Source organism: Notolepis coatsorum, assembly GCF_963971535.1.
Source record: "Notolepis coatsorum genome assembly, chromosome: 13".
Lineage (NCBI taxonomy): Eukaryota > Metazoa > Chordata > Actinopteri > Aulopiformes > Paralepididae > Notolepis > Notolepis coatsorum.
In genome coordinates, this window is record NC_140177.1 from 54780690 (window position 1) to 54808172 (window position 27483).

Consider the following 27483-nt stretch of genomic DNA (forward strand, 5'->3'; position numbering starts at 1 on the left):
CTCCATTGTAAACGGTCTGGTGAACCGATCTGAGCCATGGGGGCGGGGTTTAAATACTCGGGCGAGGCAGGGGCTTACAACGATGGCATGGAACACAACCCTGCCCGCCCGTTCATGTGTAACGCTCTGTAATGTCGGGGACAGGATCGCTGTGGATAACTGGAATGGCGATCAGATAATTGGATTATTTTTTTTGCATTACATCAGAGACAAGGTAAGAACACTATATATAAAATCTTGCGTTGATCTGATATTTCTTTCTCCCGTGATCAAAGCTATCTGTGTGGACCGTGTGTGACCGTTGGCTGCGGTAGGGGGGGGGGGGGGGGGGGGGAGACATAATAATGATAATCTAGCGTTGATTTCAGGATGATTAGATAATCAGCTGAAAAAATTACAACGTGATAACTGGATTACACTAAAATGCCTTTTTCTCGTCTTTTCCTGGAATTACTCAGAATCACTCAAACTATACTCATATTCAAAACGGTATAAAATGGAAATGTATGGATGATGTTTTTTGCATGTTGACCAGAAGCAACTCACTGACAGTCGACGGCGTTATTAGATCCATAGCTATAATATAAAATATAGTTTTAGGACTCGCAAGTTTGGCATTCTAAAACTAGATCCATTGAATAAAGACCTGGCGCTGAAGGGGGATCAGCGCCCCCTGCTGATGGCGGGCATTGTGTTAACAATTGTGTGTATTGAGCCGTACTGTATTGTACCCATTCTGCAATCTGGTAATACAATTTTCAATCAATCAATCAATCAATCAAATAACAACCGGTTTGATTGATTGATTGATTGAAAATTTTACTAGGTAACTTCACTGTACTTCTTAACACATTGTGCGCCAAAGACGAGTTTACTCGTTATTGCCCGCCAATCGTTGAGCGCCAACAACGAGTTAACTCGTTTTTATGATCGTGATTTCCTTTATTCGCTATTACCATTCATAATTCATCCAGGAAGGCTCCGGGAGCCAGGTGGACCCTGTCTGATATTGCAACGCCTCAATACCGCTGCCTGGTGGATTTCGGGCGAGTTGCACTCCACTCTAAACCGGATGTCGCGCTCTGTGCATCGGGGGAAAAGCTCCGGCAAAGCTATCTTGTAGCGTGGATCAAGATACACCCCTCGAGTGCATGGGATCGTTTTTGAGACGCAAGAATCAATATGCTTTCGGCGTTTATTGCGTCATACAAACGGAAAATGGATCTAGCAGATCGACATCAAATAATTTGACATTTTTCTCATCAGCCACAGGTAAGCGGAATCTAACGTTAATTCCAGCTCGATTGTCTATTTATTTCATTGCAATCTATCTGATCAACGTATGGTGTCGTACTAAAGAAAGCCGTTAGTGTCAATCAAGGAATCATAAAGACCCCCCCCCCCCCCTTTCCTTCATGCATGATGGAGCATAATGTATAGCGATCATGCATTTGAATTTTTTAATCTAGCGTGTATAGGAACGAAACGCCAATCGATTATGTATTGTATAATACGCGCCGGGGCCTATAACGCGCGTTCTAGGAATTACTGCTATACACTGTAATTAAGTAACATTATAGTTTTAACAAACTTAATACTTTTACTCCACTACATGTATCTGAGTCCGGCAGTTACTAGTTATTTTAAAGGACAATATTTTGTACACAAAACGGGTGATAATTTGATGAAAGTGATGCACTTTCAAACTTCAAGCTTGCCAACGTCAAAAGGAAGTAAGTAGCCTAACTATGTGCTATGTATGTCATGTAATTTGTATTCGTACTTTTGATAAGTAGCTACATTCAGTATATTTTTGTCGCCACACTACATAATTTTTATGTATTTCTAGTTTAGTGGTATTATTAAGTACTCTGTATCAGCAAGCTGTACTTGTACTTGGTCTTAAGAAAAGTGGTATCGGTACATCCCTAATAAAAAGGTGGGTGTGCTCCAAAATACATGTTTATATCTTGAAGTACTCTACAGGGTAAAGAGAGGATCACTCACCAACACAGGATAGTGTAGACTACCTTGTGAAGATAGCTTGTTTACAAAATGTTCAACACAATAGAAACCAAAAACCACTGTTCTCACCTGGTTGTGCAGCGACGCGTATGAAGGAAGATAGCCAAGAGAGTTTACAAGGGACGGTGTCTCCTCCATATTGCCCATCTTGAGCCCTATAAATGTGCAGTGAGACAATTGATAAACTACACACTTGGTAAAAAGAAAACTGTATGTAAAGGGTACCAAGTAACAATGAAACCATTCATTCATATTATTGACATCCCTCTGTAATGCGAAGGCACTTGTAAACCAAGTGCCTTCCCCCTCCCAACCAATGAATAGTGCTAACTAAACCTGAGGACTTACTGTAAGATACACTCAATACGCGAACGTAGTCCAAATAGTACAGGAAATAAACGTAACGTAGGCCTACCAAGGGCGTTTCATTCAAAGAAGCTTGTGTCTTGATTTTGACAGGTTCAAACTGTGAGGAAGTTATGTGCACAAATATGTTGTGGTATTTTAATCCAAGTCACAGGGGGATGGATCTGAGTTGAGGATGACGCTGTTTGACTCTGAAGCTCATTGCAGAAGGTTTCCAGAATGATTCTCTGCGTGTGGCTCCAAACTGAAAGTGCTGTGCCTAGTGTGACAAAGGGGGTCGCGTGGTGATGATGGGGTTTTGGTTATGCAAGGCTGTAGGGGCTGAATGTGCAGTGTTGTGTGCATTCTGCATTTGGTAACCGAAGCGCTCTAAATAAAAAAGCGCTCAGGCCTTTTTGGTACATGCTTTGGCTTCCTTTGTGCTTCCTGCCTCACCAGAGTCAAGAGAAGTCAAATGTGGGCTCAGGGGTTCACTTGTCTAATTTAGTACAGTACAATGTGGGTCGCCATGTTACAGTCTAATAATAATAATAATAATAATAATAATAGATCAAATTTATATAGCGCCTTTCTAGAACCCAAGGTCGCTTCACAATCAGGACAAAAAATAATAAAAATAGGGCTAGGGTTAACCGTCTGTAGTGTGGTAGTGAAAGGGTTAACCTTCTGTAGTGTGGTTGTGAAACGGTTAACCCTTTGTCGTGTGGAAATGAAAGGGTTAACCTTCTGTATTGTTGCAGTGAAAGGGTTATTGGTAGTGTGGATAGTGAAAGGGTTCAAATTAAACTAGCACTCAATTTGACTGTTAAACCAGTAGTGTTTATTTACCACCAAATAAGGATAATAACCTGAATGAAAACAACCCTCTATAGCCTATTGTTGCTTAAAATGCCATCATCAGAAATAATGTTCGACAATGATTTGACTTGCCTCTCTTTGCTGCCTCGGGGATGATTTTGTACACTTTGTAAGGTTCTGAGATGTCCAGTTGGCTTCTCCCCACTAGTTCATCGAAGTCATTGCTTTTATTGAGGGCACACCGCAATCGTGTTTTCCACGTGGGTGGATCAGGCTTGTCCACACCTTCCTTGTGTTTCCCCTTGAACAGTGCCCACGCCTGCGACAAGTAACAGCACATTAATCGATCAATTTACACTTCCTTATTATTCACGTCGACCTGAATTATGAATTAGAATTAATTCCAACAATAAGCATCCATCAGTTGACTATGTGTTTCATGCTGTAGACTCCCACCACCCCATCAACTCGTCAACACATTTTAAATAAATAGACTAAAAAGACTATTTAATATTGACCATTGACACATTGAAGTACAATTAGGAACAGTATTATTCATTCAGAATTTTTAGGAATGATTGTGTTATTTACTATGCAAGTTCCCAGCACTGAAGGTGGGGTTAGGTCTCACCTTGAAGAGCGCTGCATCCTCCTCTCTGTTGTAGTCCTGCTTGCCCGCGTGTTTCCACGGAATCCGGAAAATAGTTTTCTCGTCATTTTCCCAAACCAGTCCCAGGTAGCTCCTGCTGTCAATCTGATCGATCAGCCACTGTCTAAGTTTCCCGTTGCCGCAACTGACTGACAAGCCGCTGTCCTCCTCCGAGTTCATCTCTGTCGAAAGCGCATGCAACAGATTGAGAGAGAGAGGCTGGGCAAGGCATGGGGACAGGGATGCGGCGCGGAGGGGCCATAGCCTACATCAGCCACGGTTTAGATGGAGGTCTGTTTCATAAAAGTAACCTGCTAGAACTATGATTGTCATTACATTTAAATATAGGAAGGAGTCTACTAAAATAATAATAATAATAATAATAATAATAATAATAATAATAATAATAATAATAATAATAATAATAATAATAATAATAATAATAATAATAATAATAATAATAATAATAATAATAATAATAATAATAATTATAATAATAATAATAATAATTATAATAATAATAATAATAATAATAGTACAAAAAAATTATAATAATACAAATAACAATAAAGATAAATCCTGTTCTGCTGGGCTGACTGGATAGAAAGACCAGTGCATTGTCTATTATATATGTTATCCACAGCAGCATTGTATTAACTTAATAACTTACCTTTGACCATGCGAGTTGCGCTGGTGAAACCTTGCTGTAACCTTTCGGTGTCTTTCTAACCTTTAATGTTGTCGGCGTCGCATCTTGATTAGTTACGATTATAGGAGGAGCTTCTGAGGAATCTGTAACTTCAAGGGGTAATGATTTCTGTGAAGCCTCGCGGTGGGGAATCCCTCTCATATGACTATTATGTCTACAAGGTGTGGTGCAAATGGAACAATTACCTGTGCGTGAAAATGTGTTTCCTTCCATCACATATTCCGCTGTTATTCGGGCATTTCTACACCTGCCCTTCTAGTCTACAATTTTTTTTAATATATAATACAAAATAGGCCTGTTAATTTTTTTTTAAACGGCAATAAGCTGTTAAATCAATAATAGTGTTCAAGTATTTTAGTGACCATCATTTTGCCCCATCAACCCTGTTACATGGAGTGTCATTTGCAAATATTTTCGTTGTATACATTTAAATTACACAGATTATATATATATATATATATATATATATATATATATATATATATATATATATATATATATATATATATATATATATATATATATATATATATATATATATATACTTATATATATATAAGTATTCAGATATGAAGCATTAGAATTAAAACATTTATCTAAAAAGAGAATTCTTAAATAAAGGGTCAAATTAAATATTTACTGCAAAAAGTATAAATTAACTTTAGATTAATAATCAAATTAATAATTTAAGAGTTTAAATTATACAAATGGAGTGCATAAAGGGACATTGCATCTTTAGTTCGGCTCCATCCAAAACATTGTGACATACTTCACAGGTTCTGTCCCCCTGAGGCGTTTCCACCTATATATATAGCACCCAAAATGCGTACCTTGTCTGCAATTAAATTGTTAATCTGAACTCTGATCAGAGAGAATTTCATTCAAACCATATTTAGTTTGGTAGTATGGCTGCCCTCCAGTGGCTATCAATGAATATACCAACTTTCTCAAAATAGCTATGTGCCCAGTAACCTATGTTACGTATGTATGCATTGAAATGTCTGTAAGTCTGACATTGAAAATGAGGGTGACCTCAATTGTCCTTTAGTTTTCAGAATACATTTTTTATTTTATTTAACCTAACATCTCACACAAGGGACTTCATTTTGGTTAACTGTATGGCCTCAGGACAATAAATAGGCTATAAGAGCACTGACAACAAGCGATAATGCAACTGTTTTTGATGCTGTCATGCAAGACCCCCCCCCTTCACAGCAGACAAACAGGAAGTGAACCAGGAAACAGGGTAGAGAATGCTTCTCGCATCACACTGAATATGATAAGCAATACACAGACAACTTTATAAAACAGTAACTTTACGTATTTTATTATTACACAAAGAGCAATCATGATAACATACAGTAGAAAATGGCAGCAGTGTATATGACATTCATAAATTAGGGATGAATAGCACCAGAAATGTTTACCACAAAGCATCGATAAAAGAGACCAGTGTGAATGTATTCCCTCTCACAGTGTTCACATCCATTGTTCAGAACAGAGAGAGAGACGGAGAGACTCCCCCATAGCATCAACATAGTATCATCCAGGTATACCTCCAGACCCCCAGGCGGAGCTATGGAGAGTTCCAAGTACCTCCAAGCAGGGGGGATGCCTGCACCTCCACCGGTTCCTCCCCGCTGGCTTTGGTGCTTTTGTCCAACAAGATGCGGATGTCAATCTCGTCATTGAAGGGATTGTCTTCATACTCTTCCCTGAGCCACTCTCTGTACTATAAAGACAAAAAAGAGTTGTGTATCTTTTGATGCCAGCATAAAGGAGTTCAATATTTTTAATAGGGATGGCCGATATTATTGGCCGATATTGGCATACAAATGTGATATCGGAAAATATCGGTATCGGTTTTCAATATTTTTTTCTTTTTCTTTACATTTATTTAACCTTTATTTACCCAGGCAAGCAAGTAAGAACAAATTATTATTTTATTTATTGTCAAAGTATGCATAATGTTGTGTTAATTACACGACAAGAGATATGTAATGTTAATTACCTGAAATTATTCCGTTTTTTTGGGGGAGGAACCCTGCATATATCGGTATCGTTTGATATCGGTATCGGAAATTAAGAGTTGGACAATATCGGTATACCGGTATCGGTAAAAAAGCCAATATCGAGCATCCCTAATTTTTTACCTTTATTTAGCCTTATTTAGCGTATGTATTGGAGGGTTGACTGAGAACACCTGCTCTTTTTTATTTATCTTTTATTTATTTTTTTAGCAATGCCTGCTTTTTTTTGTGTGCCTTTTTTTGCCTTTTCTCCCATCCCCTAATTTAGCCGTTATGCCAATTCAATCGGGCAGGGACGTTTTTTTTCTTGACGCATGTGCAGGTAGTGCCGTGGTTTTCCTGCTTGTTTTCTCTAACTTTGCTCTCGAGGCCTATAGTGGGTGTGTTGGACAATTATTTGACAATTCTGCCTCATGTCTGTTCGAGACGGGAATTACCTTGTTGCTGCTGAGGTGACTAGAGGGAATATGATCACCGTGGCTCAAGCTCTTATGCACTGAAATAATGAACATAAGAGCATTGGGCTGCATATAGCTCTTATGCACTGAAATAATGAACATAAGAGCATTGGGCTGCATATAGCTCTTATGCACTGAAATAATGAACATAAGAGCATTGGGCTGCATATAGCTCTTATGCACTGAAATAATGAACATAAGAGCACTGTGCTGCATATAGCTCTTATGCACTGAAATAATGAACATAAGAGCACTGGGCTGCATATAGCTCTTATGCACTGAAATAATTAACATAAGAGCATAGCTCTTATGCACCTTATATTTGCTCTTATCCATCACTGTCACAGACTAAACTACATCCATAATGCTCCCAAACAGAAGACTCAAACGATGCTGGAGAATATTCTGTGGTGAACGTAGCTTGTTGTCTTGTCCACCTAATTGCCATTTTGACAGTTTCAGCTGCACTCACTATTCTGCTTGGACAAACCGATGGAATGTGGGTCGCCACTGGTGCTATTTAAATTGTCAGTCATTTCCACAAACTCACATATCATCCAAGACGTCTGAGATGCTTTCCTTCTGTAGTATCATGGTTTTCCAATGCAAGTGTTGCACGGCTGCATATATTCCCAAGATTAGTGTTATACTGTAAGTGGTAGTTGGCTATTGCTAGTTTTTGTTGATGACTATTAGTTGTGGAAACATTTAAACGTGTAGCTGTAGTTGTTTAATCACGTGCATGCCTGGCCTTTATGTGCAGTCTAAACATAGCACTTTTCCCCAAAAAACGTTCTTGACTTTTCAAGGTAAGACAAACTGTGACAGCTAAATCCTCTAAGTTGCCTCCGCATCCATGCAGCAAAAACCGAGAGACTGGAGACTCAGCTTCTTCCCCCAGGCCATCAGAACACTCAACACTGATCTCTCCACACACAAGCACACAAGCACACACACACACACACACACACACACACACACACACACACACACACACACACACACACACACACTCACCCCCGTACACACACACACACACACCCTCTCACACACACACACACACACACCCCCCCTCATACACAGACACACACATACACACACACTCTCTCTCTCTCTCTCTCTCTCACAATAATTTCACTGGATGCATTCAAAAGGCTTTCTAAATGTAAGCGTTATCTGTGCAAAATATGATCATTAAAAAAGTAAGAATTAACATTACATATCTCTTGTTGTTGAATTAAACCAACATGCATACTTTTGACAATAAATAAAATAAGAATTGGTTCTTACTTGCTTGCCTGGGTAAATAAAGGTTAAATAATTTTTTTTTACCGATACCGATATTTTCCGATATCACATTTTACTGCCGATATCGGCCGATAATATCGGTCGGCCGATAATATCGGACATCCCTAATATATATATATATATATATATATATATATATATATATATATATATATATATATATATATATCTCTGTGATTCTCTATCCCTCTCTCAGACTAAAGAACGTATATGTGGTCCATGGATTCCTGACGATGGCAGAATTTTCACACACACCATATCTACTGCTGGGAAGATGACCCAGATCAACTGGACTGCTGAGATGACACACACACACACACAGTCACGCAATTAAACTTTCAAATTTAGTTCTGCCTTCTTGTCTTCTTTTTAAGATTTTTTTGTCACACTTTTGACTCTAGTGTGAATTGCTCATCATCAAAACATCTTTCAATAGTCATTCCTACATTAAATTGAAGCTTAAGATGTTGGCTTGAAATGTGTATCCCTCTCATTTTCCAACATATTGAGGGAAATCGGTGGTTTTTCAATGTATGTGATGTATAGATTGGGGGGAGATGCCCACATCTAACGGTGCCGGGTCAGAGAGATCGAAATGTGCATGGTTTGCCTTAGAAGAGGGTTGTGGAAGAAGCGGTTCAGAGGCATAGCCAACAGAATGTTTAGCAGGCAGCAGAATGTTTTGAATTCCGATCTAAGACACAAGCTGATACCGTGGCAGGGCACAGAGGCAGAGCGCGATGGAGGTTTTGACATTAATGAAACGTTTTGAAATGTGTGAAAGGTTATTAGCAGTTGTCATGACAGCGCATGACAACCAGAAGAGGGGCGGGCCGTCGTTGCTATGGCGAAGGTCCTATAAATCTAACAGTGTTTCCGGGTGTAAGCCAGACCAAGAGCGGCTAAGGGCAGACTACAATCTGACTAGGACTGAGAGACTCTCTCCTCTCATCACGGAGAGGGGGGGGGAGGAGGAGGAATGACACATCATCATTAGCTTCGGCTAACGGGAGAAGGGTTCTGGCTACGACCAGGCCTGACCACCATTGGACTGAATAGCAGAAGGACGATAGACTGAACACACCGAAAGATCATTAGAATAGATTTTACAAGGACAATACGAATTGGTTCCCATCTGATTATGAGGTCTCTGTTTATGTAAATAAACACTGCTTCTCCTTGTAAGGTATTACACTGTGTCAAAGTGTCGAATTCTTACGAAGGTGGAGAATTATTATGGTTTGCGGATCGCACTAACGGGGAGAGATAAGGATTGTATCAGCCAGTATATGAGACGTCGGGATTATTAAAAGTACACAGCGCAGAGGAGTGGATGGAGAGAGGATAACACAAGAAGACGTGATACTGGCCAGATTGATCAGAATCTAACAGTATTGTAACAAAGAGTTAATCACCTATCAAAGACACTCTGACACATTGTGACAACCAACCCCATAGTCTGTGACAACCATCCCCATGATGGGGTTGGTTGTCACAATGTGTCAGAGTGTCTTTGATAGGTGATTAACTCTTTGTTACAATACGTTGGAAAATGAGAGGGATACACATTTCAAGCCAACATCTTAAGCTTAAATTTAATGTAGGAATGACTATTGAAAGATGTTTTGATGATGAGCAATTCACACTAGAGTAAAAAGTGTGACAACGTCCCCCGTTCTCCCCTACTTTTTTATCATGTCTATTTTATTTTTTTATTGTTTGTATTTTTGCACAATCCAAGCGGGCAAGGCCACCTACATTTCACTGCATGTCTTGTGTATGTACTGTATGTGACAAATACAACTCTTGAATCTTGAATCTCTTGAATCTCTAAGTTCAAGTTCCTTGAAGTTCATTTCTACAAATTAGGTCTCATTCTCCAACGGACTTATGACAAAAAGGGCTTTCTCTTAGGGCCATTTGAGACCTTTTCGGGCAAGACATGAATATAGACAATATATTATAATATAATATTAATTACATATGTTTTATTGGGACGGTTGGTGAATCCCAAAATCGGCCCGAAAGGGTCTCAAATGGCCCTAAGAGAAAGCCCTTTTTGTCGTAAGTGCTTGGTGAATGAGACCAATAAATAGATTATACAATTAATAACAGGTCAAAATCCTATGTCATGTCAGGACCAATCTAATATATTATCCCATTATGTTTTTAGGTTCTTGTCTTGGTCCATCCATTTACCGCTTAACCCTTTCACTACCACACAACAAAGGGTTAACCCTTTCACAACCACACTACAGAAGGTTAACCGTCTGGTGGCGGCAGGGTAGCGCAGCGGACTAAGCGTCTGTCTACCACCGCAGAGACACTGGTATCGAATCCAGCTGTCAGCGGTGCCTCCGGCTTGGCCGGTCGTCATACTGACACAATTGGCAGTGTCAGCGGGAGGGAAGCTGGTGGGTGGTAATCTGGTCGTAAACAGCGACTCCTACAGGTCGGGCAGGGCGCCTGCACAGCGAGGAAGGGATCTGGGTGAGGTAGTGTGCCCTCCCACGCGTTACACTCACCCAATGAGAGTCCTCGCTGCCAGGTGAAAAGAGGCTGCTGGCTGTCTCCTATGTATCGGAGGAAGCATGTGATAGACTTCAGGGCTCCCTAGATAGGCAAGTAGGGGGCAAATGCACGCAACAACCAGGAAGGGGAGGGGGGAATTGGCATAACGACTAAATTGGGATTGGAGAAAAATACAAGAAAAATAGGAGGAGGTTAACCGTCTGTAGTGTGGTAGTGAAAAGGGTTAACCTTCTGTAGTGTGGTAGTGAAAGGGTTAAACCCTCCCATGTTTATCTCCTTCCCCGTCTGAATAGGCTACTGACCTGATCAGCCTGAGTGGCCTGGAACTCCTGGAGTTGGCGCTGGAAGCCCACATTGGGTCCGGCAGAGGGGCGAGCCGCCCGCACAGCGGCCAGAGCCTCCTGCCAGCCCAGCCCCGTCACCGTCATGATGTAGGCGACCACCAGGGTGACGCTCCGGGACACTCCTGCAAGGCTATGGGAGAAGGACAGGGATGAAGAGAAAGAGAGATAAAGGAACAATGCAAAAAAAAGTAAAAACAAAGTACTAAATAGTACTAAACATCTAAAATACTGCTGTGTTGAAATACTAGGTTGATATGTGATATGATATGATATATCTGCCAATTTCATGATTTTATGTCTATTTTATGTGTATCAGTGACAATCAAATCGTAAACAAAGAGGCCTATTACAAGATGTTAGATCCCTATGTGAAAAACTATGTGTGATTTAATGTCCTATGCTTTATCTTGACTTTGTCTATTTTGCTGCTGTCTATTGTATGCTCATTGCCTAATTCTATGTCTGCACTTTATGCATTGCTCTTGATCTGCCAATTTTGTGCAAATTTGATGTCTTTCTTTTACTGCTGTGAAGCACTTTGAGCTGCAATTCTTGTATGAAAGGTGCTATACAAATAAAGTGTATTATTATTATTATTATTATTATTATTATTATTATTATCATCCTCAACTTCACTGCATGTCTGTGTAGGGACTGGTATAGGCCACATACTGTACACCTGTTGCTATCCCATCTATGTGCAGTGAAATATGTAATGCTCCCCCCAAGGAGCATAAAGCAGGTCACCACCAGCTACACAAATACAATGCATTCATATCAGGTTTGTTATGTTCTAGGATGTTCAAGAATAGCCTCTTGCTTATCTATGAATCTCCTGCGTTGCAGAGTCACACATGAGTTGACTTCTGTGTGCTCACAGCGGAACAAATTTTTTTCAGCTCTCAGGTCTGTCTTAATGATGGCTAACAAAGCCCCCACACACAGGATATTCAAAAGGTGTTTGTCCATTTGTTTGTGAGAAGCTGGCACAAGCTTCTTGTTAGCATTTTCTGGCAATACTAGTGCACGGCAATGGGGTGTAGAACTATTTCTTTCAACATCGATTGAAAGCCTTTCCATTTACTTCTATGTGTTCTAGTTGTGGAAATAAATTATGTTTGTACATTTTTAATCTTTTAAATATTTAAATGATTTTCATAGATATTATGTATTTGTATTTATTTATTTATTACATTAGATTAGATTCAAACGTATTGTCATCGTACAGCACGAGTACAGTACAACGAAAATAAGTTGGCATCTAACCAGAGTGCAAGGTAAAGTGCAAAGCTATATACAGTGTAACACGTGATTATATGGAATATAAACTGTATATATCAAAGCTATGAGTAAATGCTAATCCGATGTATGTAAAGCATTATTATGTACACTGATACAAGTATAAATACACTACGGTAGTAAGCCATACTAGCCAGTGGTATAACTAATAAGAGTAGGTATGGGATATATACAGGAATTGATCAAGTATGTTGTGAATAGCATGTACAGTGTACATAATGGGTAAGCATATGGTATATATACACATATATTCATACAGATAGATACATGTATATATGCTATATACAGTGTCATTGTACATAGCTATAATACAGTGTTATATGAATAAACTATAGATTGAGGTAGGTAGTTATGAGTACAGTGAGGTACTGTAGGTAGTACAGTGAGGTACTGTAGGTAGTTATGATTACTAAGGCAGTTGTAAGCAGTGAAGGCAGTAGATACGTATTGATTGAGTATAGGATCCTGAGCCTTCCCTTTAGTTAACCTTTTTTTGTCATTATTTATTAATGTGAGGCTGTACCGAATGTCATTTTTTAACATTCGAAGCATCGATTGAAGTATTCGAACGAAGCTTCGAATGTGTGAGGATTCGCCTGTCCCTGGACCTTTTTCCTGTGTTTTCCCTGTCTACTCTCCTCATCAGCCCCCACCCTTGCGATGATTTACTCTCCTCTACTCTTCACCAGCCCCCACCCTTGGACATCCTTGATCCTCTACCTTCACGCACCTGTTGGGAGTTTGCAATCACCTCGGGAGAGTACATAGGTTGCAGACTCCCCTCCAGTCCTGGTCGGGTCGTTCTGTGTTCTGGATTCTGTGTTCTGGACTCTGTGTTCGTTCTGTATCTGTATCTGTGTACACTCTGTGTTCATGGAGTTCTGTATGTTACCATCCTGTACGTTACCATCACCTGCCGCGTCTCCGGCGTGAGACGACGTGCCAGCCATCACCACCTGTCGCCGTTTGCCTGGAGTGGGACACCGTCTTCGCTCTCTAATTCTCTACGGGAGGTTTTCCAGTGTTCCCACTCCAGACGTCAAGCCGGCTCGTCATCGCTCCCGATTCCACGGGAGGAAGGCGTCTCTTCGTGATCCTCGTTCCTGGGGGTGAGGCTCGTCGTCGCTCCCTAGTATTCCACGGGAGGACGGCGTGTGCCCATCCCGTTCCCCTTGGACCCAGGCTTGTCGTCGCTCCCTAGTATTCCACGGGAGGACGGCGTGTTCCCATCCCGGTCCCCTGGGACCCCCTTTGTTCTGCGCTGCCCGTCTGCAGCATCCGAAGAGGAGGAGGAGGATCTCCGTGCCAGGCCCCGCTGTCGGGCCCCTGTTCCCGTGCCAGGCCCCCGCCGTCGGGCCCCTGTCCCCGTGCCAGGCCTCCGCCGTCGGGCCCCTGTTCCCATGCCAGGCCTCCGCCGTCGGGCCCCTGTCCCCGTGCCAGGCCTCCGCCGTCGGAACCCTGTCCTCATCCCTGTAAGCAGCTCTGGCCCTCGCCCTGTCCAAGGCCTTGACCCTGTTCTCTGTCCCTGTCTCCAGCCCGCCTCTCCGGGCCTCTGTCCCTGACCCCCTCTCCAGTGCCCCTGTTCCTGGCCCTGACACTTAGCCCTGGTCCTTAGCCCTGGCCCTTAGCCTTAGTCCCTTAGCCTGTTCGCCTCTTAAAGGCACAGTGCCGCTTTTCCATATTTCCTTGACTCTAGTGTTTTTGTGTTTTCCCTTAAAGGGACTGTGCCGCTTTTTGTTATGTAAGAAATAAATGCCCTGTTTTGGCTTACTCTCATACCTGTCTTGTGTTGTGCGATTGGGGTCGGTTACAAACCATAACAGAATGTCTATTAAAAAAGATTTTTTTATAAAAAAATAAATAAAAAATAAAACTAAATCCTCAATTTGAATAAAGTGATTAATCTGATTAAATTAGTCTTTTTCTTTTATTAAATCAACTTTCTTTAATAAATATAACTCATCAGTTTCGTCAACATAAATAATCCAATAAGGGCACGGTTGGTATGAAAGTGATGGTGACGTCTTATAGTATAATATTATAATATTAGAGTAGCCTAATCTTTAACTGCAACTGTGAAGAAAACCCCCATTGGTTTAAACAGATTGAATTTTTTTTTAAGATACATTTTTTTTTAATAATAATAATAATTTAGTAAACATTTTTAATTCGAATGTTGATTTAGAATTCAAATGTCAACATTATGATCGAAGCTTCGAAGCATTCGGTACAGCCCTAATGAAATCATTAGTTCCAGTTGATCTCCTCCTGTGTAAGATCTCTCACCAGTGAACCAGGCAGCCCTCTCCTTTCAGTCTGGATTCATGCATGAACATTATGCTTTGTTTAAAGTGCTGAGTCCTGTGGAGGAGAAAACGCCATCATAAGATCATAACAAGGTTATAAACATTGTGATAAAAGTACAGCTAATAAACATTAATTGTATTGCGACCATATTGGGTTGTGGCCATTTAGTCATCATTGAGATAAGAAACAAAACACTCAAAAGTGTCCATACGGTCCTGAAGTGGAGATGGGGGTGTGTTTATGTGCATGCGTGCGTATGTGTACTGACACACACACACACACACACACACACACTGAGGTGAGGACGCATTAGAGGGACTGGGGCGATAGGAGCGATAGGTGCGACAGGGGCATGTCAGCAATGTGTGCAGCTTGGAGGGGAGGGGCAGTGGTCTGTAAAAATAGAGACACAGCACCAACCATCGCTGTAGAACTGCAGAGCTGTGAGACTTCCTTCCTGCACAGAGACCAGACCTGCACTGTGCACACAGCAACAAAAGGCTGTGTGTGTGTGTGTGTGTGTGTGTGTGTGTGTGTGTGTGTGTGTGTGTGTGTGTGTGTGTGTGTGTGTGTGTGTGTGTGTGTGTGTGTGTGTGTGTGTGTGTGTGTGTGTGTGTGTGTGTGTGTGTGTGTGTGTGTGTGTGTGTGTGCGTGCGTGCGTGCGTGCGTGCGTGCGTGCGTGCGTGCGTGCGTGCGTGCGTGCGTGCGTGTGTGTGTGTGTGTGTGTGTGTGTAGGATTTAAGAGGGCATCACACACCCTTTATTACCACAAATGGATCCCATAGACAATACATATTAGTAGAGGAGTTATCCCTGGAACAGAATAGTTCATTATCTGTTTCTGGTCATTTTCACAAATCATGTTTTTATAAATGTTGTATTGTGAATTCCAATTAAATATAAATTAAACTGCAGTTGGGTTGTTTTGATCAAGTAAAATAACTTAACAAAATACAGGTAACTTACAAAATAAAACTTGATTGAAAATTAGTTTTTTATTTCAAATTAAAGGTACATTTTTTGGCAAAAGCAGATAACTCTACACAACATTTTCACTATGTTATATCACAGATGTCCTCTTCTTGGCTATGCCCTAAAGGTCATGAACTCACGTTACACTAACATTTAGTGAAAAAAATAACACAATCAAAGTTACTCTGCAATTCACTTCAGACAACACAGCATCCATATTGCGTCACCTGGCCTGAATATTCCGCAGTGATTCTCTGTGAACAGATTGATCTGGCTCTATAAAAGAACAGCACTGGTGTAAAACGTGAACTTGCAATGCATTTTCAATGGACAATAACAGCTTTTGTGACTAAATTCGGCCAGGGTCCAGAACGGGCTTTGCCTTAATATTAACTTGCGACAGTCCAATTGGTTTTTGCAAATGAACTCCTAATTCTGCAACCAAGTGTCACCAGTGTTTTGTCGGCCGTTTGGACAGCCAAAAAACACGTATATGTAATCTGTTCTCAGGGACATTGGAACTTTAAATCGGCAGGGGGTGCGGCCTTTCTGAGATTTATTTTGGCAGGGAGGCGAGTGAGAGGAACGTTCGTTTAGAATGGCTTTTAAATAAGTTATTTCTAATGACCCTTTAACTGAAAATGATGTGAGACATGAGGCAAACGAGAGGAGCGTAATAATTGTTTTATTTAGCACGGAGGAGCCTCTGAAAGCAATAATAACAGATATGGTTTAAATTCGTTGTTTCACCTGTCACTCGAAAATCTACTCTGCTGCAATCTTGTCAGTTTTACACGTATGATTGTGTACAGTGTAATGGTGAAGTGCTCTGAGGTGTCTAAACCAATGTTCTGGGCTGTCTCTCACAATTCATTTTGTGACATTTTGTAATGTTTACAAGCACTACATATAAGGCGGACCTTCTTTGCTAATCTTTCAAACCACACGAGAGCAATGCTGTTCTCACATATCAAGGCACATCCAGCGGCGCTCCAGTTGCAGTTTGATGCATAATTTTAACCTTTACCCCCTGGAACAGATACTAGTAGAAGAGTTAGGAGAAACTATAATTTCTTCGATCCCCCGTATTCTTTGTTAAAGTGTTATTTTGTGTGTGCTGTATTCATGGGTGTGTATTTTACATTACTGGGTTCCATTATTAGAAGACCAAACCTGCACATAGGGCTGCATACTAGCCTGCCCCATTTTATCTATTCAGAGCTTTGATTCACAGTCAAATGGTAGGTTTGTGAACGCATATCTTTTTCACGTTAGCAGAAAATGAACTACAGACGCCCACACTGTGTAGCCTCTCTTCTGGATCTGGTACACTCTGTTTCAGCCCAGCCCTGTTCTGCTCTGCTCTATTCTGTCCTGCACTGTTCCATCCTGCTCTGCTCTGTTCTGTTCCATCCTGCTCTGCTCTGCTCTGTTCTATTCCATCCTGCTCTGCTCTGCTCTGCTCTGTTCTGTTCTGTTCTGTTCTGTTCTGTTCTGTTCTGTTCTGTTCTGTTCTGTTCTGTTCTGTTCTGTTCTGTTCTGTTCTGTTCTGTCCTGCACTGTTCCATCCTGCTCTGCTCTGCTCTGCTCTGTTCTGTTCTGTTCTGTTCTGTTCTGTTCTGTTCTGTTCTGTTCTGTTCTGTTCTGTTCTGTCCTGCACTGTTCCATCCTGCTCTGCTCTGCTCTGCTCTGTTCTGCTCTGTTCTGTCCTGCACTGTTCCATCCTGCTCTGCTCTGCTCTGCTCTGCTCTGCTCTGTTCTGTTCTGTTCTGTCCTGCACTGTTCCATCCTGCTCTGCTCTGTTCTGCTCTGTTCTGTCCTGCACTGTTCCATCCTGCTCTGCTCTGCTCCGTTCTGTTTAGCTCTGCTCTGTTGTGGGGTACATTTGGGGCACTTACAGGTTTTGTGTGGGCAGATCGGCTGCTGAAATGCAGAGATAGGTCATCTCCTGTGGGACCAAACACAACAGTTACTTGCTAACACACTCCAGTCCAACACACTACAGTTGACTATACACTAACACACTACAGTCAATTATAAACTAACACACTACAGTCAATTATACACTAACACACTACAGTCAGCTATACACTATCACACTACAGTCAATTATACACTAACACACTACAGTCAGCTATACACTAACACACTACAGTCAATTATACACTAACACACTACAGTCAATTATACACTAACACACTACAGTCAGCTATACACTAACACACTACAGTCAATTATACACTGACACACTACAGTCAAGTATACACTAACACACTACAGTATTATACAATAACACACTGCAGTCAATTATACACTAACACACTACAGTCAGCTATACACTCATTGATATCAATATGCCGCTATTACATAATGCATAATGCAAGTGGACTACTACTATTTTGTATTGGCACACCATATGTCTGATTTGCATGCAATACAGTATGCATCTCCAACAAAGTATGTGTACAGAATATGCTATATAGAATAGCAATGGCCATTAACGAGTGATCTAGGGTCAGCTTTTATTAGTTTCCATCTTGAAATTGATTAGGAATTTGAGAGGGGAAACAGCTCTCGGATTGACCAGAAACAATCAATTACAAAAACACATCTCAGCCCACACAGACCAAGCTCCAAGCTACTGCCTACTCTCTCCTTACTCACTGCCTACTCACCAGCCTACACAAAAACACCGGACCCAGCAAGCAATGAAGCATGCAGTGAAGGAAGTCATAACAAGTTGCACACGCACGCGCGCGCGCGCACACACACACACACACACACACACACACACACACACACACACACACACACACACACACACACACACACACACACACACACACACACACACACACACACACACACACACACACACACACACACACACACACACACACACACACACACACACACACACACACACACACACACACACACACACACACACACACACACACACACACACACACACACACACACACACACACACACGTAGAAGAGGAGAAAATAGATGAGAAGCAAAGTGAAGAGGTGGTAGAGGACAAGGGAGGAGAGGACTGTTTATATAAAAACACACATTTTACACTATCGCCAGTCAGTCCACGGCCCACTTGGCCCCCTGCTGGGACCCACTGGTAGGTCCCCGAGCCAGAGTTTGAAAACCACTGCTCGACAAACACGAGGATAAGAAACCCGATCCCTCCACTTACTGTATCCTATCTCGGGAATAACAAAGTGTTTAGATGGTTTGTTTGGAAAACGTCCGGGTGTAGTGTTCCCTAATAGTCACCTTGAATAGTCTCCTTGAATTACTTAACAGACTGTTCCAAGGCCACGTATCTGTCAGATGCTGCCCTGCCACAGTCACAGTGTGTAAGGTGTTGGAATAAGAAAAAGTGCTTGCGTCAATTATTTTTCCTTATTGCCTATTTGTGTTACAAGCTAGGATTGGGGAAAGCGGAATGGGAACAATGTGTTGATTGATCGGTAGGCTCTGTGCGCTCAGCCCTCTTCTCGGTTCGGGACAGCCCATGGTAGCCGACGTCATTGGCCATGCAAATGCGAGACTCCGCCATACTGAGAGGTGGATCGTTTATTTTGGCACAGGGTCTCAATCACAACAGAATACTGTTGATTTGAGTCGTCCCGTTTGTATGCAGATTGATGAGAAACTGTCAACTGTCTCTGTGAGTTAGATGCTAGTAGGTATATATATTTTTCCAGTTGACTAAGAACACTTTGTTTGTATTTTTGCTTTGTTTTTTTCACAAAATAATCGTGTGTAATTGTGTAAACAAGCCTAGTTAAGCAGGACACAGCGACGACACACATGCATGTTTCAACAATGGCGAGTCAGTCAGACAGTAAAAGTTAGGAACATTCGCTATTAGTAGGTCAGCCCTCCGGGTCCAGCAATAACATTCAACACATTGTTATTTACAGCAACTGCCAGAAGAATGGATGTTGGGCTACAACTGAGTAGCCCAAGTGCCACAGTTTGGGGGTTCAGTGCCTTGCTAAAGGGCACCTTGATGGCAGTTGTTGAGCGCACAGAGCGACAGTCAAGGCCACTGGCCATGACAACATCCCCTCCAAATTCCTCAGAGACGCAGCAGCCGCCATCACCCCAGTCATCACTAGGGATGGGAATTGATAGGATTTTATCGATACGATTCCATTATCGATTCTGCTTATCGATTCGATTCTTTATCGATTCTCTTATCGATACCTGATCAATTTATAATTTAAATAAATAAATTGGAAATGCAACAGAACTAAGCTGGTTAGAATAACAACATGCAACTTGACATTTCTGATTGTCATTTATTGTTGAGCCCCCATGTCAGGGGCGACAGTGGCTCGGGAGGTAGAGCAGTCTTCTGGCAATCCGGAGGTTCCCGGTTCGATTCCCGCTCCTCCCGGGCAGCGTGTCGATGTGTCCTTGAGCAAGACACTTAACCCCTAACTGCTCCCGATGAGCAGGTTGGCACCTTGCATGGTTGCCTCCGCCGTCGTTGTGTGAATGTGTGAGTGATTGGGTAAAATGTAAGGAACAAATTGTAAAGCGCTTTGGATAAAAGCGCTATATAAAAAAGCAGCCATTTACCATGTCAGAAAAATACAAAAACTGTAAAAAATAAAACATTAACTATAGCCTACACTTAAATAAAATAATGTATTTGAGATTCTCTTAAAATGTATTTATTTTTTTATTCTTAAACTAATTTAATCTATTGAATAACAGTCGTTATTCCTCTGACTTCTGTCTCACACACACACACACACACACAGACACACAGAGCTCCCTCCCCGGGCCCCTGTCCTGTAGGTATTGGCTTGTGTTGCTACACGGACACATTTGTATGTTGCACCATGGTACTTCCTGTCTGACGGACTCAGAGTAGAGACTTTGTAAATAAACAATCCGGCTCTTATTATATGTGAACTAAAGAGTACAATGTTTACACAACAGTCCCCACCCGCTGTTTTATTGTATTTGTACCTGTACTATCCGCTGTCAGCTGTTTATCTCTCTTTGTGAGCTTGATTAAATAGCGTTAGCTCACGTTAGCTAGCGATAGCTCCGCGGCTAATTTTAGCTCAACCTAAACTAAATCAATGACTATGTTCTAAAGCATTCAAGTAGTTTTCACTGCACATAGAAGTAGCCAAACAGCGGGAGCATTTCGGGAGCATATGACCAAAAGCCAGGCAATTTCGAGCCCTTAAGGAATCAAATACAGTCTGCCATGGCTATATGCTAACGCGCGCAACTGTAGGAAAAACCTGGCAGCGTTAAGGGAATCGAAAGTCACAGGAGCCACACGGTTCCAGGCATCGGCCAATTAGGAACCGGTTCCCAACGGGAACCGGTTTTCGATTCCCATCCCTAGTCATCACTCACATGATAAACCTCTCTATAAAACAGGGACACGTCCCCAAGGACTTCAAAATTGCGAGAGTGACCCCTCTGCACAAAAAGGGCAGCAAATTAGACCCAGGCAACTACCGCCCTGTTTCTATTCTTACCTCCATCTCGAAAGTCATGGAGAAAATAGTCTTCGAACAGGTCGAAAAGTACCTGGCGGAAAAAATCGAATCTACGAATTCCAATCTGGCTTCAGAACGTCCCACTCCACTGACACATGCCTCCTCTATTTGAACGACCACATCAAACAAGAGGTGGACGCGGGCAAATACTGCGGCATGGTCATGCTGGACCTACAAAAGGCCTTCGACACTGTCAATCACTCCATTCTGATTGACAAGCTAAAAGCAATTGGTTTTGATAGCTTATCAGTGAGCTGGATGCAATCCTTCCTGGAGGGGAGAGAACAGATGGTAGAGGTAAACGGTACTCTATCCCCCCCCCTCACAGTGAGCTGTGGTGTTCCACAAGGAAGCATACTAGGACCGCTACTCTTCCTAATTTATGCAAATGACATGTCGTCAGCCTGTGACTGCAACTTGTTCCTGTTTGCGGACGATTCAGCCCTGCTGGTCTCTGACAAGAACAAGTTGCAGGTTGAAAAAACCCTCAGCTCGGAACTAGGCAGAATCTGCATATGGCTCGCTGATAACAAACTATCATTACACATGGGCAAAACAGAGTCCATTCTCTTCGGTTCAAATAACAAACTCAGCAAGACCGACGGCTTCTCAGTTGCAGTGGGTGACAATATTGTCACAAGGAAAGACGAAATTACCTACCTGGGTTCCATCCTAGAGGCAAATCTTTCCTGTGACAAAATGGCATCCAATGTAATAAAAAACGTCAACCAACGAACTAGATTTTTGTACCGGATCTCCTCTCTGGTAAACAAGAATACCCTGAAGACTCTGGCAGGAGCACTCATTCAAGGGTACTACGACTATGCGTGCACCGTCCTCATGGTACCAAAGCACCTCAAAGGCGCTTAAAACAAAATGACAAACATCACAAAACAAACTGGTCAGACTACTACTTGACCTTACCCCCAGAACCCACCTCACCCCTGCCCACTTTGACAACCTAGGATGGCTTAGAGTAGACGACAGAGTACAGCAACTTGCAATGGGCCTGGTCTACAAAATACACTATACGACTAAGGTACCCATGTACATGTCAAAATACTTCCCAAAGGTCAGTGAATACCACAACCACTACACCAGAGGAAGCTCAACAAATCATGTTAAACCCAGATTCGGCTCAAACAAGGGACTAAATACGTTTCGCAATTATGCCACATCAATGTGGAACGCCCTACCCAAAGCTGTAAAAGAATGTGAATCCCTACCCACATTCAAAACCGCTCTTAAAGAGCACCTACGGGGGAGCTCCAGTAGCTCACCACGTACCGCGAGTGCTATTTCAGCGCCGTGGACAACCGCGCTCGCGCGGATCTGGGGCTGAGCGCGTTCGAATCCCGGACGGCAGCCGTGCCTTTCCCAGAGTGTCTTTCCCCCCCATCTGAACCCTTTCAGCCTGCTTCTGTCGGTCGAACTTGACCAAGTATGAATGCGAAGAAAAAGCGATAAACGCTAAAAGAACCAGGTGACTGGTCAAAGTTAAAAAAAAAAAAAAAAGCACCTACGGGAGGCTGCAATTCGAAACTGGCCACCGTAAATGCCCAAAACCTCCACCACCTCCTAATAGACAGTCTCCTCCCCACCGCATGTATATGTATGTATTATATATGTATATATTCCCTCCCCGCCGTATGTATATTTCTCTCCCACCCACCCACCCCCTCCTAATGTACAGTCCCCTCCCCATCATATGTATATACTCTGTCAGGATCTAGGGGTAACAGTACTGTATATTTGAATACCGTTTATGTCACAAATGTATCAGTACTAAATACCTATATGTCCCTATGCCATAAATGTCATGTATGTTGTGTATGTCATAAATGTCTATATGAATTGAAAATGGGGGACCCTGATGGAAACAAGACAAACGTCTTTCTCAGGTCTGCATCCCCTTAACAATTGTGTGTATTGAGCCGTACTGTGTTGTACCCATTCTGCAATCTGTTAAATAAAGTTTTCATTCATTCATTCATTCAGTCATTCACTTCCCCAACCCAGATTTTCCAGCTGGTCTTGGTATTCGTACCAACATCCTTTCAGTTGAAAGCATGTTGTTCTAACCCCTAGGCTACTGTCAACAGGTCACCGGTTTCTCTAACCCCAACTTGTCCCAAGGCTCTAGGCTACTGTCAAGTGTCAACCAGTCACAGGTTTCTCTAACCCCTAAGCTACTGTCAACAGGTCACAGGTTTCTCTAACCCCTAAGCTACTGTCAACCAGTCACAGGTTTCTCTAACACCTAAGCTACTGTCAACAGGTCACAGGTTTATCTAACCCCAAGGCTACTGTCAACAGGTCACAGGTTTCTCTAACCTCTAGGCCAGGGGTTCCCAAACTTTTCAGGCCAGGGCCCAGAAAATAAGGCATCAGAGAGCCGCGGCCCAATGGACATCGTCAGGCTTTTTTTTTTTTTTTTTTTTCTCATGTGATCGATTTTTTAAGCCAAATATCACTTCAATCCTATTAAGTTAGTTCAAGGTAGTTATTCATTTATATGTGCTATTTATGAGAGGGCTAACTTGTTGCAAAATAATAATAATAATAATAATAATAGCCTCATTAAAATACTATTGTTGCTTCGGTTGTTTTCAGCGTTTTATGTGCATAATCAGATCTGTTATTTAGTTTGACATGTTCGTTGAAATAAGTAGATTTTTCGTTTTTGTTTATTTATTAAGTTAATATAAAACCATATAGTCACATTTTAGAATACAATAGAATAGAATTTTAGAATACAACTAGAAACACTGTCCTGGCCTGCTTCTAAGTTCAGTGGCCTGACAAAAAAAAATTTAAAAATAAAAAATAAACAAAATAAAAAATAAAAAAAATATTTTTTTTTATTTTTTTTAAATCATCTCGCGGCCCACCCGTGGCTGCTCGCGGCCCACCTTTGGGTCGCGACCCCGACTTTGGGAACCACTGCTCTAGGCTACTGTCAACAGGTCACAGGTTTATCTTACCTCTAGGCTATTGTCAACAGGTCACAGGTTTATCTTACCTCTAGGCTATTGTCAACAGGTCACAGGTTTCTCTAACCTCTAGGCTACTGTCAACAGGTCACAGGTGTCTCTAACCTATAGGCTACTGTCAACAGGTCACAGGTTTCTCGAACCCCTAGGCTACTGTCAACAGGTCACAGGTGTCTCTAACCTATAGGCTACTGTCAACAGGTCACAGGTTTCTCGAACCCCTAGGCTACTGTCAACAGATCACGTGTTTCTTGCTGTGACAGAATTCACCATAGAATTATATAATATTGAGCCATATTTGATTAGGGGTAATCTACTCTTATAACACACTTAAAGAGTTGTGGGTGAGGGAGAAATGTGTGACTTGGAGACGGGGGTGTGTGGGGGGTGTGTGACCTATGTTTATCAAGGAGGTGTATGAAGAGAAGGGCAATAAAAGAGTTGGATTTCAGAGATAACAGCTGTGGTCAGAGACTAGAGAGGTACAGGCAGACTCTTTACACTATGAGGAAGGGATTTCAATCAATCTTGGTATTGTGATTCATCTAGGTCTCACCTCAACCATCTCTATGAGGGCAATGGATCTCACGTGCATATAAGATGAAAATGTTGAATACTGAGGTGGTCACAGAACAAATGTTCTTAAACTTTCATTCTGGAGGTTAGACAGGCCACACAATGGGATCAACAGCTGGAGGGGGTGTGTTGGGAGATATTGGGGTCTCTGGTCACGTGACTTTCTATAGTGACAGTTTCAGTATAGGAGGGGCAAGATGAACAGCCTGTTTATAAAACTTAACGAGATGGTATGTGGGACCATCGGGTGGAACTAACCTCTCTTGTGTTGCTTGTTCTGAGTTTGTCAAGTAGCTTAAAGGTGACATGTACTATAAATGTCATTTTTCAGTCTCTAGCATTGTATTATAGTAATAGGAGTTCGTATCAATGTGTTTTAGTGTCTAAATACCATATTGGCGGATTGCTCTGATTCAGCTCAGCCCCTTTCCTCCTCCAGTAAATCAGGCCATTTTGATTTGAACGACTGAGTCACGTCATTCGGACGCTGGGTAGCGCACAGTGATGCGATTGGCTCTGTGGTTGGAGCTAATGCCCGCCCCCATTCTACCTAGACTAGACAACGAGTGGAAGCCACTTCCTCATGCTGCGAGGCGGAGTGGGGCCCGACGCCTCTGCGTGCGCTCTGGAGGGAGAGAGGGAGAGAGAGATGGAGAGAGAGAGAGCACTTGGGGGGGGGGGGGGGCCTGCTGCGCGGCACACGGGAGAGGGGAGGAAGGGTCCCCCCCCCTCCCTCTCTCTCTGTCTCTCTCTCTCTCCCTGTGTGCAGGTGTCGGGTTTCGCTCTGGAAGAAGCTCTCTCTCTCTCTCCCACCCCCCTCTCTCTCTCTCTCTCTCCCACCCCCCTCTCTCTCTCTCCCACCCCCCCTCTCTCTCTCTCTCTCTCTCTCTCTCTCTCTCTCTCTGTCTACCAGTCGCTGTGTGGGCTGACTGTCATTCAAAGTGCTTGTGGGCGGAGCCAGGCCATAACAGCCTGAAATCTTGAAGCTGGAAAATGATGGTTTTGAGTACTTGATTGAGTACTTACAGATGTCTTCAATAGACTAACAGGAATTGTGTAAAGTTGCCCAAATAGTGCTAGGAATAGCAGTACATGTCCCCTAAGATATTCCCCTAAGATATTCCTTTATTGATCCCCTTTGGGGAAATTCAGGAATAGGCCGCTATATAGTGAATTGGGTATCAATTAATTCAGTCTCAAATAATTATCTTGTCATCATATCATAGAGTTTCTTACCTGGAGGATTGGAGCTGCAGTGTCGTGGATAGACAGGATGTGGGTGATGTTGTTTCTTGCTAACTGCTCTCTGTCCCTTGCATCTGGGATACAAATACAAAATGATAATAAACTGAATACCTCCATTCACGAGAGCTATAAAACAAATCACAATGGCAAAAACAAAGACATACCTTTGAAATTTCCCAAGTACAAGTCAGGCAGGACCTATATGGGAAGGTGCAGGAAAGAACAGAGCAGCAAGATACACGTGAGCCCAGTGACATGGAGACACATCCTTGTTGTAGTGCTGAGGTGGTATATTTAGCATGGACACCACACACAACAGCTGAAAGAGCTCTGACAACTGACACAGAGTATGCAGAGAATAGTAGATGATAATAGGAAATCAGAATGGAGGGTGTGTGTGTGTGTGTGTGTGTGTGTGTGTGCACATGTGTGTGTGACTTGCGTGCACATGTGTGTGTGTGTGTGTGTTGACTGTTGAGAGAAACAGATAAAAATCTGTTTTACTCAAAATGAAGTAGGCATAATGGTAGGCTGTTGCCATGCAGTCTATGGTTGGATGATGCATTATGCATTTACAATTTAACAGTTGAAACTTAAAACTATCGGTTCTTGGGTGGATAAATAAATGAATAAAATGTAGATGGCAGTCCTACGCTTTTTAATAAAGTTCAATGTGTATGTAGGCTTTTATATCCAAGGAATTCAGTATGCTATTGATTAATTCAATTGAGATCACTCTGAAAAGCTTTAGGCTAACCTTATAACCGAGGACCATCCGCGCGTGAACTTCTGCTATAACGACTCTAGAGCGCATGCATAAAACAATGCAAAGCATACCTTGTTCAGACCATTGCCCATAATAAACGACGTCGACTGAAAAACCAGCGGCAGACAATGAAATGATAACTACGCTGTAATTTCACTGTGTTAGAAAATAAATAGCTGACTGTTCTCCCAAAGCACAAGCTGAGACTGCAGCGCTGCAGAGTGCAGAGGCGGAGGAGCGCTGTGTCAAAGCTTCGGGTGTTACGTGTTTGCTGGGATTTGTAGTTGGTTGGTGGATTTTGAGCTCATGGGAGAGAGCGGGGGGGGGGGGGGGGGGGCGTGAATAATGTTGATTAGAGCCTTGATATGACGAAGTGGTTGTTTGTAGCTACGGTTTATCTCAACATTCATTAGTTTGATCCCCCCACGCTCTCTTCCCCCCGTCCCCCCGCCCCCTCACGAGCTCCATGTAACGCGGAAGTGCAGTGATCTCTATAGAACACCCTTTCATCATAGTGGAAATAAAACGATGTGCTTTCACCTGCCCATAAAGA

The 27483-nt window shown here is 42.3% G+C and overlaps 2 protein-coding genes across 4 annotated transcripts in view; both read right to left on the reverse strand.

The window, feature by feature from the left end:
• Nucleotides 1-4018, reverse strand: part of irf4a (interferon regulatory factor 4a) — a gene marked incomplete at both ends in the record, with an annotated part of 43576 nt that extends 39558 nt beyond the window's left edge. The window contains 3 exons of the mRNA XM_084327506.1: nucleotides 2095-2180; nucleotides 3322-3508; nucleotides 3821-4018. Coding sequence (XP_084183632.1) covers nucleotides 2095-2180; nucleotides 3322-3508; nucleotides 3821-4018 — 471 coding nt within the window. The remainder of the gene's footprint in view (nucleotides 1-2094; nucleotides 2181-3321; nucleotides 3509-3820) is intronic.
• A 1888-nt stretch (nucleotides 4019-5906) lies between these two features.
• dusp22b (dual specificity phosphatase 22b) lies at nucleotides 5907-27133 on the reverse strand. 3 transcript variants are annotated; one of them, XM_084328128.1, is made up of 7 exons: nucleotides 27002-27133; nucleotides 26329-26362; nucleotides 26156-26238; nucleotides 17696-17745; nucleotides 14805-14879; nucleotides 11178-11349; nucleotides 5907-6279 (listed from the first exon to the last, which is right to left on the reverse strand). In XM_084328128.1, the coding sequence occupies exons 1-7, from the start codon at nucleotides 27020-27022 to the stop codon at nucleotides 6124-6126; spliced, it is 591 nt and encodes a 196-aa protein (XP_084184254.1). In that variant the 5' UTR covers nucleotides 27023-27133; the 3' UTR covers nucleotides 5907-6123. The 3 variants fall into 3 exon arrangements, with proteins under 3 accessions (XP_084184254.1, XP_084184253.1, XP_084184255.1); XM_084328127.1 differs by having other exon boundaries at nucleotides 26922-27118; XM_084328129.1 differs by having other exon boundaries at nucleotides 6118-6274; nucleotides 26922-27118.
• Nucleotides 27134-27483: the final 350 nt, after the last annotated feature.

Bases quoted from the DNA above. Each gene is read 5' to 3' on its own strand.
- dusp22b (XM_084328127.1), bottom strand. From the start codon at position 26,999: ATGCTTTGCATTGTTTTATGCATGCGCTCTAGAGTCGTTATAGCAGAA. The intron at 26,363-26,921 runs GTTAGCCTAAAG...CTTCCCATATAG, and splicing joins GGATGGTCCTCGGTTATAAG to GTCCTGCCTGACTTGTACTT. The intron at 11,350-14,804 runs GTGAGAGATCTT...CTTCTCCCATAG, and splicing joins GAGGGCTGCCTGGTTCACTG to CCTTGCAGGAGTGTCCCGGA.